Genomic DNA, 18,061 nt, shown 5'->3' with positions numbered 1-18,061 from the left:
CTTGTCAAAGAGTTTAGCAATACCCGCTGGGGAAATCGACCCCTTGGCCCTACAGCCATTACTTGTCCTCCTGTAGAATATCACCAGCTACTCTTTGCTAAGAGGAGTAGAAAAAGCTGTTGACCAAACTGAAAACACTACAAAAGCCACATAATGCTCTTGGGGAATTAAGCCAAATAAAGCCTGGAAAGGTAGTGCATGAGCACAAAAAGGAGGCATAAAAGGCAGGACGCTTGTCTCAACCACAAACAGGGGTAACTCCAAGCAACAAGAGTGTAATCTGCTTTATGTCAGAAGTTCTCAAACACAGGAAAATACAATCTGTTTGTGTTTCTGAAACAAATGCAGCAACCAAGCAGGAGGAAGTTCATCCCATACAGACAGTAAGCATAGTGTTTTAGAAAATAAAGCATGACCCACACTAAACGTTCCTTTTACATTTGCAGATCTTAAGTCTCTCCCCACAACATTTTTATGCTCTTCTGCAGCAGTCACACCATGCTTCCTCCCCCTACCCTTGACCTATTTGACAGATAAATAATAAAACTGAAGTATGGAATGTATTCAGATGGTAACCAGACCCTGCTCTTGCCAGAAGTAATCTTGCCATCTTTGTAAAACTTCTGAAGAATCTGAACAACTATAGTCAATTCCCTGACAATCTCCTTTGTGTATCAATTCTAGCGAAGTCCTCCACCCTCTCCTTTTTGGTCAATACAGAAGACAGAAGAATGTTTCACTTCAGTAGCTACAGCAAACAAAGAGTACAAAGAAGAAATTATTTACTAATGTACCAGGAGACAAAACTTTCTACATTTTTCCAGCATCAAGAACTGGAAAATGCTGAGGAACCACGTAAACAGAAGCACGAAGACTGCCACAGAGCCTACATGCAGCTCTTGTACGAGTGTCTGCAGAACATGACTTACTTGCACCTTTTCTTCCACTTATTGATCCATCTCAATGTAACTTTAGATGCAGCACAAGTGCAATGCAAGAAAACGACCACAGTAGCAACTTGTAGTAAGCCAAGTTCAACATACCTGTAGTTGTGTTCCTGGATACTAATAAGAGAGAGAGGAAAGCACTAGGTGCTGCGTTAAGCCCATGTAAATTCTCACTCATGCATCACTGGATCCAAGACTGCTCTGCTTACTGTTCCCAACACTATATTAAGCTCAGCAGGAAAGCAAAGCTCACAGTCATTCCACAGACCCCCTTTAAACTGAAGAAAGGCAAGAATAATCTGTATCCAGTTCAAAGAGGAATGCCCCAGGAAAGCCACAAATCATTCTCAGAAGGAGCACAATGTCTGTCATGTCGATGGTCCCCTTTAATCCAGGGCCTTCCTGTTCTCCATGTGGGGGGGGGGGTGACCTTAATGTATAAGCAGCCCAAATGAAGGCAGATCTGCTGCTGTATAAGCAGCAGAAAATGAAGGCAGATCCTTTATTGTTAATGTTCAGCTCTATTTTCAATGACATGTTTCATCTTCTGTGGTTCAGAGGGCAATGCATTTCATCCCAGGGCTGCTAGCATCCTTCAGGAAAACATTCAGAATAAATACAGAATGCTGGTTTTCAAGAGATATGCTAAACAGCGACATATGCTAACGATATCCCATGACAACATGTTGCCCAGTCCCCTCCCTTCCATTTTATATCCATGCTGCCCCTGCCTCATCTTACAGATAATCTTCCCTCCCATAGTCATCCAGAGCTAATGAGCTGCTGCTGTCATCCACACACATGCATACAAAACAGAGAACAGAGCTGTTCGTTTCCACTGCCCAATGCAAGAACTGTACACTATCGTTCAAGGGCCTGATCTAGAACAGGGGTAGAAGAAGAAGAAGAAGAAGAGTTGGTTCTTATATGCCGCTTTTCCCTACCCGAAGGAGGCTCAAAGCGGCTTACAGTCGCCTTCACATTCCTCTCCCCACAACAGACACCCTGTGGGGTGGGTGAGGCTGAGAGAGCCCTGATATCACTGCTCGGTCAGAACAATTTTATCAGTGCCGTGGCGAGCCCAAGGTCACCCAGCTGGATGCATGTGGGGGAGCGCAGAATCGAACCCGGCATGCCAGATTAGAAGTCCGCACTCCTAACCACTACACCAAACTGGCTCTCCATCAAACTATGGCCCTCTAGATGTCCATGGACTGCAATTCCCAATAATTTAACCTCATTTTTACATGTAAAATAATGTGAAAAAATATTTATACACCTCATGACCCTTCCCAATGATGTAGACCATCTGTGGGTAATACTGTGATACATCCCATCATGTTTAAGTACATTTAATAGGTGGCCTTGGCAGGTACATTGCTGACATAGTACAAATAGATGGACCAGGGCAGGGGTAGTCAACCTGTGGTCAGATGTCCACGGACTACAATTCCCATGAGCCCCTGCCAGCAAATGCTGGCAGGGGCTCATAGGAATTGTAGTTCATAGACATCTGGAGGGCCACAGTTTGACTACCCCTGATCTAGAAGTACGATGCAGCCATAATTTGAAAATTAACTACCGTATTTGCCAGCGTATAAAATGACTGGGCATATAAGACGACCCCCCAACATTTCCACTCAAAATATAGAGTTTGTTATATACCCGGCCTGCCCTTGCATCTCCCTGTGACAGGCACTAGTGCACAAGTGCGCATGTGCGAGCTCTGCGTAGACAAGGGGTGAGCCAGAGCTCCGCTGCTTCCCGCTGAGCAGAACGGGCCAGTCACGGCGAAAAGGCTGGCACCCATCTCGCTGCTGATACTCGCCGCAGCTACGCTGATGACCTGCTGTGGCTGCGCTGGATACCGCGCAATACTGGATGGTATGTAGAATGAGGTGGGCGGGTATCGGGAGGCCACTATGGGCACCGGGTGAGCATCGGAAGACCACTATGGGCAGCTATGTCTATCCCTACTGAAGTGCACCCGGCGTATAGGACGACCCCCCCACTTGGAGGCATGTTTTTCAGGGGGGAAAAGTAGTCTTATACGCCAGCAAATACAGTATTGTCTGCTTCTTGTTAGAGACTGGCTAGGAGATGCCTAAGAGTCCTATGCATATAGCATTCAATTCCACAGGAACAAGACAGAATACAAATGTAATAACAAACAAATTCCATGGATGCATTAAGAGTTTTCCCCCTAGGGATGTTTGCACATAATTTTTTTTAAAATGTAGAAAAACATTCCATTGTAATGTTTTCCACATGAAAAATAAACATGGAAGACATTATACCAGAGCTAGCCATGAAGGGAATTATCATCTCAAGAACTGTCAAAAAGAAGCAAGGCTTCACATTCTATAAAATGTTGCTCAAGCTTGGGAGACAATTCATAAGACATAGATGGCCATAAGCTACTTTTAAAGAAAAAAAAGAATATACACACAAAGAACCTCTTGGGGATATACCAGCAATGGTCAAGACTAATGGGAATCAGGCACCAGTTTCTCTTTTAGACAGCCACATCAAGTTTTCAAGTTTGCTTTGGCCTTTACCTATATTTACAATTCAAGTAAAGCTAACAATGATTTTATTTTTCACTTTCTGCCTATTCTATTGACTTTACTGGATTTCCCACAGTTTCAACACAGACACACAAGTCACTGCCTTAATGTTAGTTTCTCCCTTGCATACAGCAAGCCTGAGCCTTTACTTCCACACCGTTTTTGGTTCCTTGGGTTGAATGTTTCCCATTCAAATTAACATGTTTTCCATTATTATTCTTGCGTTATGTATGTATAACGGGTAAAATAGCAACAAATAAACACACCAGGCCTAAACAATACAAAAAAAGAGAAGGCATATTTTCCCATCTCTATTTCAATTTATTGAGTTTCGGCTCCTATACCTGTGAATGCTGATTGCTTTTTGTGCCCTGGCCTTTGCATAATTCATCTCTTAAGGACAGCAACATTACTATCCTCCAAACCCATGCTACAGATAAAACTTTCCCACAAACTTTAAAATCAAGCTAGAATGCACTGCAAAGGCCCCTGCAGCATAGTGACTAGAGCCTGAGAAAACCAGGTTAAAATGTCAGCTCAGGGCCCAACAACATGTCCCTACACTGGGTAGAGGAAGTGTGATCTGAGTTTCCATGCTTCCCGAAGTAGGCTGGGGACTGCAGCATGTGAAGAGGTTTAGACCACCTTTATATTTTCTTGATCTGACAAGAACCCGAGGACACTGCTGGAAAATGGGGTGGCAGATAAGTGTATGTTCCCTTCTTTGCATACTGCAGTCCTCATTAGAATTGGCCCCATATACCTGGAAAACCACGGAGCTCAAAGAAACATCTTTGGAGTCAACCAGGAAATGTTACTGGGGAGAATGTAACATGTAATTAGGCCCTCATCCATGAAGTCTGCTTCACTCAAGTAACACTTTCTCAGCCTAACCTACCATAATGGGCAGTTGTGAGGACAAAACAGGCAGGCAAACCATATACTCCCAAGCTGAGCTTTTTGAAGTAAAGTTAGGGTAAAAATGCAGCATTTATTTATTTAGAAGCTTCGTATGCCACTTCTCCAGATCTCAAGGAGGCTCAGAAATAAAACTATAAAACAAAATGACACAAATAATAAAAATAAATCACAAAAACCTAAAAAAACAAAATAAAACAGCCAACAAATCGGCATCATTTTAGGCTGATATGGTTTTTTTGCCTTATAAAAGCATATAAAAGAGAACAATCTAAAACTATAGTGGATTATCAGTCTTCTGACTAGCAATAGACCATAAAACAACTAAAAATGACAGAAGCCCTTAATTGGCTAATGATAAATGTTCTAGCCTTTTACCAAAAGGAAAGTACTGTAAGATGCCATGTGAACCTCAAGGGGAAGGGCATTCCAAAAATATGGTGCCAGCACTCAAAAGGCCCTGTCTCCAGTTGCCACCAGCCTTACCACTGCAAACAGGGAAACAGAGACGGTTTACGCACTGAGGACTTCACTGCCCCAGCTCCCATGCAGGAACACAAATCGGGGGTGGATGAAGTTCACCAGGCCAAATACTCCCCCGTGTGGGTGCAGGAAGAGGTGGGGCAACCTGCTACAACTATAGCTCCAGCCTGCAGCCCAACATGAAACCTCCAGTGCGTAAACGGTCAGAGATGGCTTCAGCACAGGATATAAATTAGAGAACTGGGTCCTCCAATTACCCTAGCCCCAAGTCATTTAGCATTTTATAGGTAAGTATCAGCAGTAAGAATTATGCCCAGAAACAAATGGGCAGCCAATGTTACTCTTTCAACACAGGGCTCATATGATTCTTGTAGTCATTTCCTGACAATAATTGGACTGCCACATTCTGAAATAATTGAAGTTTTCAAAGGCAGCTCCATGACCATTTATGCACTGGGAACTTCACTGCCCCAGCTCCCATGAAGGAGCACAAATTGGGGGTGGATGAGGGGCACCAGGCCAAATGCTCCCCCGTGTGGGTGCAAGAAGAGGTGGGGTAACCTGCCATGACTAAAATTCCAGCCTGCAGCCTGGCATGAAACCTCCAGTGCGTAAACGGTCCACGTAAAGCACAGTGCAGTAATATAACCTGGATATGACCATGGAACACTGAGGCCACAGCATGCTTTTCAAGGAAGGGCCTTATCAGACAAAGCTGACTCTTTGCCCAAGAACAGCATGTTGGGCCACCTGGCCATAGTTACTTAGGTCATCTGGGACCAAGGGTGCCCTCTTCAGGAGGTGTCTCACAATAGCCTTATTCAAAGCACTTGGAACAATACCTTCCGAAGCGGTGTTTATAACCTCCTGGACCTACTCAACCAAACCAAACCATCCAGTACTACCATCCACAAAAGGCTAGCATGGAGCCTAAACAATAGGCTGTAGATATGTGATCAGCGTGTCAGCTTCATTAGAACTCTCAACAAAAAGTTATCCATGCAGCTAAGCCCAGACTGTGCTCCAACAATATCCTGAGCTTTAGCTAAATCAATCATGGTAATTAAGTCACTGTGGTTGCAAGCAATTTTACTTGCAAGATACATTGCAAAACAGTTACAGAACAACTGCATATTTTCTGAGTCTGCATTCTCAAGGGTTTGGAACAAGAGCTCATTCAAAACGCAGAAATATTCCACAGGGAGGCATTGCATGGAAGCAATGGGAGCAGAAAAGTGAGTTCACTTTGCCATTATTATCACTACAGAACAAGCATGATAACGTATTCTTGCCCATGTTCAGTCACATTCACCTCAAGTTCTCCTCTACTTGCACTCCATCCATTTGCCTGACCACTTCATTGCCCTAAGTTCCTTCATAAAACAGAAGCAGGAAGGAAGAGGGGAAACACAAGCAATGGCAATTGCATTCACTGCCAAGGACAACCAAGATTCTGACAGCCTTCTGGGGCAGACTATCCCAGCCAGCCAGCCACCTTTGCAGAGGTTCCAAGTGATCAGGCAATGGTTGGCAAGTGAAAAGGATGGAATGGGAAATTCCCCCATTATCAAATCATATATATAAATATATATATAAATATATAATAAATAAATAAATGTACTTTACTCCTGGAGAAACCAAATCAAGAGCACATACTACTCTATATGCAGGGACCTGAATGTTTTAAGACAGCCCCGTAGCTGTCATGATAGTCATGAAATCCTGAGTTTATCGTGTCAGGTCAGCATCAGCCTAAACACTGAAGTCTCCCAAAACAATTAGCCTCAGTACTAACCCCAGACTGCCTTCCTCAGCTCATGCAGGGAGACAGTTCAGCAGTGGCTTCGACAATCCATACGAATCCTTATTCTGTCCTGAGTCGCCAGAATCAGGTACTTGCACTTAAAACTGGTACTCTAGGTCTCAAAGCACCAAGTGAGTGCCACAGAGCAGGGGTAGTCAACCTGTGGGTCCTCCAGATGTTCATGGACTACAATTCCCATGAGCCCCTGCCAGCATTTGCTGGCAGGGGCTCATGGGAATTGTAGTCCATGAACATCTGGAGGACCTACAGGTTGACTACCCCTGCCACAGAGGCTCAGCAGACTGCAGCCATTCTTCCTTCCTACCTAACCTAGGCTGATGCTGTACCAGGAAACTTGGGGGAAAGAGCCACTCCTTCCTCTTATTCCACCTTCCTCTTATTCCTCCAAGATCTCTGTCATACATACCAGGTCAGACTGACCTGGCAGGCAGCAGCAGCAGCAGCAGCAGCAGCACATTTAGGCTCAATGATCAGCAAGATTAACAGGATACTCCTGGATTAGAGAAGGACTGGAGGAAGGGATGGTCACAGCTTGATGATTCCCTCTTCCCCTCATTCAGCCTGTCCTCCTCTCACCACTGTACCTCTCTCCTCCCACCAGTAACAGCAGAACCTCATCTGCCTCCCAAGATACAAATGCCCAGACACATAACTGTATAAAATCACTCCATCAGCTCACAGCTACTAGTGGGCCACAGGGGATACAGTTAATCTATGAATTCTTGCCGGCATGTGTTGAATGGAATCTCCTTCTGCACTTCCTGTTTTCTATTCCCAGTCTTCTGGACTACAAACACTGTGGATGATGACAGTGTTCCAGCATGGCAGTCAGTTAGCATGCACTAGTGCAGTGCAGCAACTATGTGTATGAGGGAAGAAGTCAATAGTCCAAATCTTGTTTCAGCCATAAATTCACTGGATGGACTAAGGCAGGGGTAGTCAACCTGTGGTCCTCCAGATGTTCATAAACTACAATTACCATGAGCCCCTGCCAGCGTTTGCTCATGGGAATTGTAGTTCATGAACATCTGGAGGACCACAGATTGACTACCCCTGGACTATCAAGTCGTAGCAGCCATAATATGATGATGGCTGGGTCCTAGGAGGCCCGTATCTGTGTGGGAAGGCGTTCCGGTCACCAGGAAGAGTTACTGATTTTCTTTTCCAGAGATAATGCTTGGTGCCTAATTGAATTCCACTCCTGACATTCTAGAGCAGCTTTGTGAGTGGTTATGGTGAGAAGGGGAAAGCTGAAAAAGATTCAGTGCGCCAGTGGAACACTGTGATCTTTGGAATTCATCCGACAATACTGACATAGCCAAGTTGTTGAAAGATATGCAGTATGGGGATAATGCCACCAATTTACATTTCAGGGTTGTTTTAAGTATCACTGCAATGACATAATGTTGTCTGTAAATGTGAAGTATTACCTTGAAACAGATTACTGTTTAGCATTCGACAGGCATACCCAACACCTAATTCCATGCTTAAAGCTAAGCATCTAAAAACTGCAACATTTTAAGTAACATTGAATGAAATAGCTCAATATTAATAAATAAGAGCATAAGGATTTTTAACAAGTAATTTGTTCAGTATCTTTAACCTCTACATTATTAGCATCCACTGCTTCCAACAAAACCATTAACTGAACCAACATTTCAGACTCAGAATGTCATCCCGGTAACTTGTTCGAGCAACTTTTTCTTGAGATCAGCAGTACATGTATAAATTTAGCAATGCTGTAGTTCCATCATTCATTTTATGACCAACTGAAAGCAGCAGAGCCTAAAAAGACACAGACTCATGTGGAAATCATAAGGATAAATGTTAAGACGCTTCAGAGATCCTTGGAAACCATTACAGCAAATCCAAGCAATATGCATGATTTAAAAATATGTTTTGCTCTAGCCCTTCAGTTCAAACACATGCATTGTTCTTAAAAGAAAAAAAAATAGAAGCCTGTTCTCTCTACCATCAAAATATCTAAGTGCCAAAGGCTTAAGGTGGCCTGCACAGTAGCTTAGGTCTGTGGTGGACTACAGACACCCATGTAGCCACTCAAGTCATGGAATTTGCTTTTCTATGATCTTCATCTGGGACCGGGTGCAAGGGGGCCCAGAAGGAATCTTGGCCAGTGATGGTTCTGGATATCCTTGCAGCAGCTGTTGCATCACACTATTATTGTAAAAGAGTTCAAAATTTCTCATGCCTGTTTACTGGAAGTAGGTCCACTAAGTTTACTGAATCCGCCTTTTAAACTAAATAGATGTGCATATGATTGCAATAAAAGTCTTGAAACAAAATGTCCTGTTTTGCAACCAACCAGTATTTGCTCTGGATTCCTCTCTAATGTGAATAATAGGAGCACTGCAAGCCTCCACAAACTTACTTGGAAATAAGTCCCATTGAATTCTGTGACATTCACTCCTGAGCAAATATATTTACAATTATACAATAAACCAACAAGAAAAAGCTGGGTCTGGATAGTGAGATTCATACAACCCAAAATAAGTAAGTAGAATTGGATTCTCTGCAGAAAGATCTTCCAGAATAAAAAGCAAGCAGCCCTTGGTCTTGCCTGTGGTGTTGTGTTTAATTTTTTAACTCAATTAGTTATGAAAATCTGTGGTTCCATCGTAAAGCAAGAATGAAGCCTGCTCTTGCATTTGATGTTGTTTTGAACTGTTTTCTCCCAAGACAACTAAAGCTCCAGAAGCACCCTCATGGAACATCAGAACAATGTGTACTCCCCAAAGGCAACAGAAAGAATAGCCTTTGTAGCAGACAGAAATATTCATGCATGAAATTATAAGAAACAGGGCAGAAAACCATGACACAGGAACTGCACATACTGTAGAAAGACTGCATGTCTTGTGCAAAATCTTTTCCTAATTAACTTATGCACATTCCTTGAATAGCTCATTTGCTCTTTGCTACAGAGCTAGGAAGAAAGGTTTGCACTATGTGCAAAGTGAGGAGTGAGAAACAGTTTTGCATATTGTTGAAGAACTCGTGCACTAAACAAAATGAAAAGGGACTCAGGAGCAATTGAAACATCTGCATCTGAAGAATCTCAGAAATTAATGCCACATCTTGAATAGTTATCCCCCCAAAAGTTGAGAGGGAAACCCTGGGACAAGATGTGAGAAAACTCTCCAGATGAGCTCATTTGGATCAGGACTCCCCCTTTTCTGTAATGCCCTTTATAACGGCCAAGGCCTCCCAGTCATCTTCTCATCCCTCCCCCCCCCGTGCCCCCCCATCTCCTTTGTCCCAGCTACAACTGGTCTACCCTCCCCCTTTTTCCTTGCGGGCACTGAAAAGCCTCCCAGCCTCCACCGGCCCTCCATTCCCTTTCGTTCCACAGTCACCCGTCCATCCCTTGCAAGACCCCCGTTGGAGGGCAGGCCCCTTGTCCCAGCACTACTCGGCGGGGGAGGGAAACCCCTCCAGGCGGCCCCCTGGCGAGCCAAGCCCTGCGGCTTTCCGCCAGCAGGCTCTCTCTCTCTCTCTCTCTCCGGACATGAGCCGGGGCCGGGGCTCGGCGGCTATTAATAACCTCTCGGGCTGCTGGAGGCCTGGCCCGGGCGGGCGGGCGGCGGGGCTCGGGCTCACCTGCGTGGGGCATGGTGATGGTCTCGTTGGCGTTGCTGGAGCCCACGTTGTAGATGACCACGGCCGAGGCGTTCTGGGCGGCGGCGTGCCGGATCTTATCCTTGAAGGTGCAGTTGCCTTTGGGGATGAGCGCGATCCAGCTCTTGCCGGGCGCCGGCGGCGCGAACCGGGCGTTGGGGTCGCAGGCTTGCCGGTCGGCGGCCGAGGCGGTCATCACCACCTGCCCCCGGGCATCCTGCTTGGGCGAGTGTTCCCCGTAGCGGCCGCACTCGCTCTTCTCGCTGCGCAGCTCGCCGCCGCCGGGCTCGGGGTAGGTGATGTTCACGAAGGCCGTGTACCACTCCTCTTTCTCGGCCACGGTGAAATCCAAGCAGAGCAGATGCACGAAACAAAAGGAAAGCAGCCATGTTGAGAGCGCCAGACTGCGGCACGCCTGGATCACCGACGGTGCCATCTTCGCCTGCCTGCCCGCCCGCCGCGCGCCGCTCCGCATGGGCGGGAGGGAGGGAAGGAGAGAGGGACGGGGAGCGCGCGCGGGACTGTGCGCGGGGACACGCCGGCCCGGCAGCCCGAGGCCAGGGGCGCCTCACCTCCGCGAGCCACACCGCATGCCCGCCGCACCAGGCACGACTCCCGCTCGGCCTCCCGCCGCGCGCCAGGCCCGCTCGCCGCGCCGGGCTTTCTAAGGGCGGCCGGCGCGCGCGCCTAGCGCCGCTGTCAGCCCCAGCAGGGTTCGGGCCATAGGCTGGGGGGGGCGGCCTCCGGGCTGCTCAAGAAGGAAGAGCCCCGCGGAAGCGGCCGCCTGTTCCCTCCGCCACCCGGCCGCTCTCGCCTGCTCTTGACCGCCCCATCCCTCCCCTGGCCCAGCAGCCCGCCTGCATTTGCAGCCCGAGGAGATGTTGGCGGGCGGGGGGAGGGTCGCGCGCGGGAGGGGCTTCGGCGTGATGTCAAGAGCGCCGGCTGGCTGGCTGGCTGGCTGGCTGGCGGCCTGGCTCGAGAGGCGGTGAAGCGGCCCCTGCCGGCAGGCGGAGGCGAGGCACGGAAGGATGAACTGAGCGGAGACCTTGAGGCGCCTTCCCGCGGCCGCCGCTCACTCTCGTGTGGCCCCTTCTGTTCACGACCCGAATCCCTGGAGGTCTCCCACCCAACTACAAGTCAGGGGCGGCCCTGTGTCGCCTCCACGCCATGACCCCTTCTGTTCACGACCCGAATCGCTGGAGGCCCTGTGTAGCCTCCACACGACCCGAAATTTGGGCTACTACAAGCTAGGGGCGGCCTTGTGTAGCTTCCAAGAAGTGGCCGAATGGTGCTTGTGCCTCTCTTGGGGTACTACAGTAGCCCTATGTTGTTGAAATCATGAAGGGCGTGTTTGCACCCTAGCAGCAACCCGCTCACCCAGCATGTGCTACCTCAGTTGCTACTGTGCTATTCTTACAAAAACAGCAGTGTGTCTGAATATGATTGTTAGGTGCGAAGTCATGCCTGACCCATCGCGACCCCATGGACAATGATCCTCCAGGCCTTCCTGTCCTCTACCATTCCCAGGAGTCCATTTAAGTTGGCACCTATTGCTTCAGTGACTCCATCCAGCCACCTCATTCTCTGTCGTCCCTTCTTCTTTTGCCCTGAATCGCTCCCAGCATTAGGCTCTTCTCCAGGGAGTCCTTCCTTGTCATGAGGTGCCCAAAGTATTTCAGTTTCATCTTCAGGATCTGGCCTTCTAAGGAGCAGTCAGGGCTGATCTTCTCTAGGACTGACCGGTTTGTTCACCTTGCAGTCCAAGGGACCAGCACCAGAGTTCAAAAGCCTCAATTCTTTGACACTCGGCCTTCCTTACGGTCCAACTTTCGCAGCCATACATTGCAACTGAGAATACCATAGCCTTGACTAAACGCACTTTTGTTGGCAGGGTGATGGCTCTGCTTTTTAGGATGCTGTCTAGATTTGCCATAGCTTTCCTCCCCAGGAGCAAGCGTCTTTTAATCTCTTTGCTACAGTCCCCATCTGCAGTGATCTTGGAGCCCAGGAAAATAAAATCTGTCACTATCTCCATTTCTTCCCCATCTATTTGCCAGAAATTGAGAGGGCCGGATGCCATGATCTTCGTTTTCTTGATGTTGAGTTTCAAGCCAACTTTTGCACTCTCCTCCTTCACCCGCATCAACAGGCTCTTTAGTTCCTCTTCACTTTCTGCCATTAGAGTGGTATCATCTGCATATCTGAGGTTGTTGATATTTCTCCCTGCAATCTTGAACCCAATTTGTGACTCCTCTAATCCCACCTTTCTCATGATGTGCTCCGCGTACAAGTTAAATAGGCAAGGCGACAGTATACAACCTTGCCGAACTCCTTGCTCAATTTTGAACCAATCAGTGATTCCATGTTCGGTTCTCGCTGTTGCCTCTTGACCTGCATATAAGTTTCTCAAGAGACAAATAAGATGCTCTGGTATTCCCAACTCTTTAAGAACTTGCCACAATTTGTTGTGCTCCACACAATCAAAGGCTTTAGCATAGTCAATGAAGCAGAAGTAGACGTTCTTCTGGAACTCCCTAGCTTTCTCCATGATCCAGCGTATGTTGGCAATTTGATCTCTAGTTCCTCTGCCTCTTTGAAATCCTGCCTGTACTTCTGGAAGTTCTCGGTCCACATATTGCTGGAGCCTAGCTTGTAGGATTTTGAGCATAACTTTGCTAGCATGAGAAATGAGTGCAATGGTGCGGTAGTTTCTCACAATAACACAATGTTATTCCAAGAAGGAGGACAGGAAGGCCTGGAGGATCATTGTCCATGGGGTCGCGATGGGTCGGACATGACTTCGCACCTAAAAACAAAACAAAAAATTCCAAGAAGCTGTAAACAAAAATTTTATCATAGCAGTAACCTTGTGCAAGATGTCAGGCTGAAATAGTATCTGCCCAAGTCAGAGAGTTCATGGCGGATAGGAATTTGAACTCAGCTCTCCAATCTTAATATACATCCCTAAACACCATACCACTTTCCCAAGCTTAGCTCTTGTGAGCAGCCTTCATTCAGAAATGGCCACACTCTTTATTCACACTTTTGGTAAGGACTTTTAAAAATTCTCTTACCTGTATCTGGTTAATGTTGCTTTTGCACTAAGGGACACTTCCCCCCTTCTTTTTAAGGGCAAATGGGGGCAGTCTACAAACTATGGACTATCTCCTGTCCACAAGGAAACCACATGCAGGCTAAGACAAGAAGGAAGAGAGTAGTAGTTTTCAAACAGAGTCAGAAGTGTTATATCACCACTGAATGAGTGAACTCCATGGCAATTAAATTTGGAAATAAGGAACATCAGTGAGGTGGGAAGAATGAGAACAGATCATGTCAAAAACAGCAGGAATGAATAATGATGTGTAGGTTTGGAACAATTATTTCAGAACAAACTACAACAAAAGAGATTTCATGCTGCCTTTGATCACCTTCAGCACAATAGTTCTCAATTGAGAGATCTCATACATACAGCTGCGAGTCATCAAGTGGTGAATCACCCGGCCTTATTTGTGTGAGTCAGCCCTTGGGGAGCAAACCCTTATACCCAAGAACCTAACTTGTCATATGCATGGTACACAGAGCCTTTGCTGTTAGTCAGAGACTGGAGGAGGCCACAAAACCACGACCGCAGCCAGTCTATCCTCCAAACGCAAGCTTGAATGATTACAGACATTTTTGTGCAGCAATAAGGTTACAAGCATTCCACTGTCTTCTGAAATTTAAAATAATAGGACTTATAGAAACCTATACAGCATGTAGGGGGAACAGGTTTTGGTAATGCAGTAAGAACCTTCCCAATTTCCTTGGTCCCCTTAATGGAGATGAGGATCCTGACATCAGCTTTTCTGTCCCTAAATGCATCCTAGATCTGCCATGCCCTTACTACCCAAAGTTGGTGAAAACTCACGTGCTTATGAGCTTCCTGTGGCAACTAGTGGACACATCTTGTTTTCCCTCATGGCATAATCTTATACAGCTATGTTGGATGACTATACCAAGTTAATGTTATAGAACTTCTCAGAATGCAGAGTTTGTTTCCACATTCGAGAAATACCTTGTTTAAACCTCGCTTTGGATTTCTTTTGGATATTGAAAGTGGTTGGCCTTTCCTCCCCTCATTTCCCAGGTTGAAATTTGCCATATGTTTTCCACATCTGAGCCAGGAAGAGGCAGTCTCCCTTCCCCTTTTCCAGATTTGTTTGTGCAAAACAGTGCCTGCTTTCACCTAATTCCATCATTCTGTGCTCTCAATCGCCTCCCCCTTTCCCCCAATTATACTTGATGTGATTTTTTTAAAGTAGGCTATTGCGTTACACCCCCTTCAAGGATCGCTGCCTTGTTGTGGCAAGGGGGCTTGCGTAGTTCAGTGAAGCTATGAGCTATGCCGTGCAGGGCCACCCAAGACGGACAGGTCATAGCTGAGAGCTCTGACAAAAGGTGATCCACTGGAGAAGGCAATGGCAAACCACTCCAGTATCTTTGCCATGAAAACTCTATGGACAGTTCCAATAGGCATAACGATATGACGCTGGAAGATGAGCCCCTCAGGTCGGAAGGTGTCCAATATGCTACTGGGGATGAGCAGACGGCTAGTACGAGTAGCGCCAGAATGAATGAAGCGGCTGGGCCAAAGCCGAAAGGACGCTCAGTTGTGGAAGTAACTGGTGGCGAAAAGACAGTCCGATGCTGTAAAGATTTTTATTCCATAGGAACCTGGAACGTCAGATCCATGAATCAAGGCAAGCTGGACGTGGTTAAACAAGAAATGAGAAGACTGAACATCGACATTTTAGGAATCAGCGAACTAAAATGGACAGGAATGGGTGAATTTAATTCAGATGACCATCAGGTATACTACTGTGGACAAGAATCTCGCAGAAGAAATGGAGTAGCATTCATAATCAATAAGAGAGTAGGAAAAGCAGTCTTGGGATACAATCCCCAAAATGACAGAATGATCTCAGTTCCAATCCAAGGCAAACCATTCAACATCACAGTGATCCAGGTCTACGCCCCAACCACTGCTGCTGAAGAGGATGAAGTTGATCAGTTCTATGAAGCCCTACAACACCTTCTAGAAGCAACGCCCAAAAATGATGTGCTTATCATCATGGGGGATTGGAATGCTAAAGTAGGAAGCCAAAAGATAACCGGGATAACAGGCAAGTTTGGCCTTGGAGTACAAAATGAAGCAGGGCACAGGCTGGTAAAATTTTGTCAAGAGAATACAATGGTCATAGCAAACACTCTTTTCCAGCAACCCAAGAGACGACTCTACACATGGACATCACCAGACGGTCAACACAGAAATCAGATTGACTATGTGCTCTGCAGCCAAAGATGGAAAAGTTCTATCCAGTCAATAAAAACAAGACCAGGAGCTGATTGTGGTTCAGATCATGAGCTTCTTGTTGCAAAATTTAGGCTTAAATTGAAGAAAGTAGGGAAAAGCACTAGGCCACTCAGGTATGAACTAAATCATATCCCTGACGAATACACAGTGGAGGTGACAAATAGATTTAAGGAATTAGATCTGATAGACAGAGTGCCTGAAGAACTATGGACGGAGGTTCGCAACATTGTACAAGAGGTAGCAACTAAAACCATCCCAAAGAAAAAGAAATGCAAGAAATCAAAATGGCTGTCTGAGGAAGCTTTACAAATAGCTAAGGAGAGAAGGGAAGTGAAAGGCAAGGGAGAAAGAGAAAGATACACCCAATTGAATGCAGAATTCCAGAGAAAAGCTAGAAGAGATAAGAATGCCTTCTTAAATGAACAGTGCAAACAAATAGAAGAAAACAATAGAATGGGGAGGACCAGAGATCTTTTCAAGAAAATTGGAGATATGAAGAGAACGTTTTATGCAAAGATGGGTATGATAAGGGACCAAAATGGTAGGGACCTCACAGAAGCAGAAGAGATCAAACAAAGGTGGCAAAATTATACAGAAGAACTATACAAGAGCGAGCTTAACATCCCTGATGACCACAATGGGGTTGTTACTGACCTGGAGCCTGACATCCTGGAATGTGAAGTCAAATGGGCCTTAGGAAGTCTGAGCAACAATAAAGCTAGTGGTAGTGACAGCATTCCAGTTGAACTATTCAAAATCTTAAAGGACGATGCAGTAAAAGTGCTACACTCAATATGCCAGCAAATTTGGAAAACTCAACAATGGCCACAGGATTGGAAAAGGTCAGTTTACATTCCAATCCCAAAGAAGGGCAATGCCAAAGAATGTTCAAACTACCGCACCATCGCACTAATTTCTCATGCTAGCAAAGTTATGCTCAAAATCCTACAAGCTAGGATCCAGCAATATGTGGACCGAGAACTTCCAGAAGTACAGGCAGGATTTCGAAGAGGCAGAGGAACTAGAGATCAAATTGCCAACATACGCTGGATCATGGAGAAAGCTAGGGAGTACCAGAAGAACGTCTACTTCTGCTTCATTGACTATGCTAAAGCCTTTGATTGTGTGGAGCACAACAAATTGTGGCAAGTTCTTAAAGAGATGGGAATACCAGAGCATCTTATTTGTCTCTTGAGATATTTATATGCAGGTCAAGAAGCAACAGTGAGAACTGAACATGGAATCACTGACTGGTTCAAAATTGAGAAAGGAGTTCGGCAAGGCTGTATACTGTCACCTTGCCTATTTAACTTGTATGCAGAGCACATCATGAGAAATGCGGGATTAGAGGAGTCACAAATTGGGATCAAGATTGCAGGGAGAAATATCAACAACCTCAGATATGCAGATGATACCACTCTAATGGCAGAAAGTGAAGAGGAACTAAAGAGCCTGTTGATGCGGGTGAAGGAGGAGAGTGCCAAAGTTGGCTTGAAACTCAACATCAAGAAAACAAAGATCATGGCATCCGGCCCTCTCAATTCCTGGCAAATAGAAGGGGAAGAAATGGAGATAGTGACAGATTTTATTTTCCTGGGCTCCAAGATCACTGCAGATGGGGACTGCAGCAAAGAAATTAAAAGACGCTTGCTCCTGGGGAGGAAAGCTATGGCAAATCTAGACAGCATCCTAAAAAGCAGAGACATCACCCTGCCAACAAAAGTGCGTTTAGTCAAGGCTATGGTCTTCCCAGTTGCAATGTATGGCTGCGAAAGTTGGACCATAAGGAAGGCCGAGCGTCAAAGAATTGAGGCTTTTGAACTCTGGTGCTGGAGAAGACTCTTGCGAGTCCCTTGGACTGCAAGGCGAACAAACCAGTCAGTCCTAGAGGAGATCAGCCCTGACTGCTCTTTAGAAGGCTAGATCCTGAAGATGAAACTCAAATATTTTGGCCACCTCATGAGAAGGAAGGACTCCCTGGAGAAGAGCCTAATGCTGGGAGAGATCGAGGGCAAAAGAAGAAGGGGACGACAGAGAATGAGGTGGCTGGATGGAGTCACTGAAGCAGTAGGTGCAAACTTAAATGGACTCCGGGGAATGGTAGAGGACAGGAAGGCCTGGAGGATCATTGTCCATGGGGTCGCGATGGGTCGGACACGACTTCGCACATAACAATTGCGTTACAATGCTGCTGCAGTGTAATAAACAAGACTGCTGCTATTTTTTAGTACATAGAGATAGAGTTATAATGTAATAACCCCCTTTTTTAAAAAGTCAGATGTTTCAGGAAGGGGGGAAGGAAGGGTGGCAACAAGGAAGGGGGTGTGCACAAACA

General features: G+C 46.1%; 1 protein-coding gene across 1 annotated transcript in view; it reads right to left on the bottom strand.

Annotated features, from left to right (window-relative positions):
* The window catches only part of RNF150 (ring finger protein 150), a 94,577-nt gene extending 83,256 nt beyond the window's left edge, over nucleotides 1-11,321 (bottom strand). Inside the window, exon 1 of the mRNA XM_077300231.1 lies at nucleotides 10,356-11,321. Within this exon, the coding sequence (XP_077156346.1) occupies nucleotides 10,356-10,848 (493 nt within the window). The 5' untranslated portion in view covers nucleotides 10,849-11,321. The remainder of the gene's footprint in view (nucleotides 1-10,355) is intronic.
* Between the last annotated feature and the right edge of the window lie 6,740 nt (nucleotides 11,322-18,061).

Source organism: Paroedura picta, chromosome 10 (genome assembly GCF_049243985.1).
Source record: "Paroedura picta isolate Pp20150507F chromosome 10, Ppicta_v3.0, whole genome shotgun sequence".
NCBI classification, from domain to species: Eukaryota; Metazoa; Chordata; class Lepidosauria; order Squamata; family Gekkonidae; genus Paroedura; species Paroedura picta.
The sequence above is the reverse complement of the archived record's forward strand: the minus strand, read 5'-3'. Positions and strand labels throughout refer to the sequence as shown.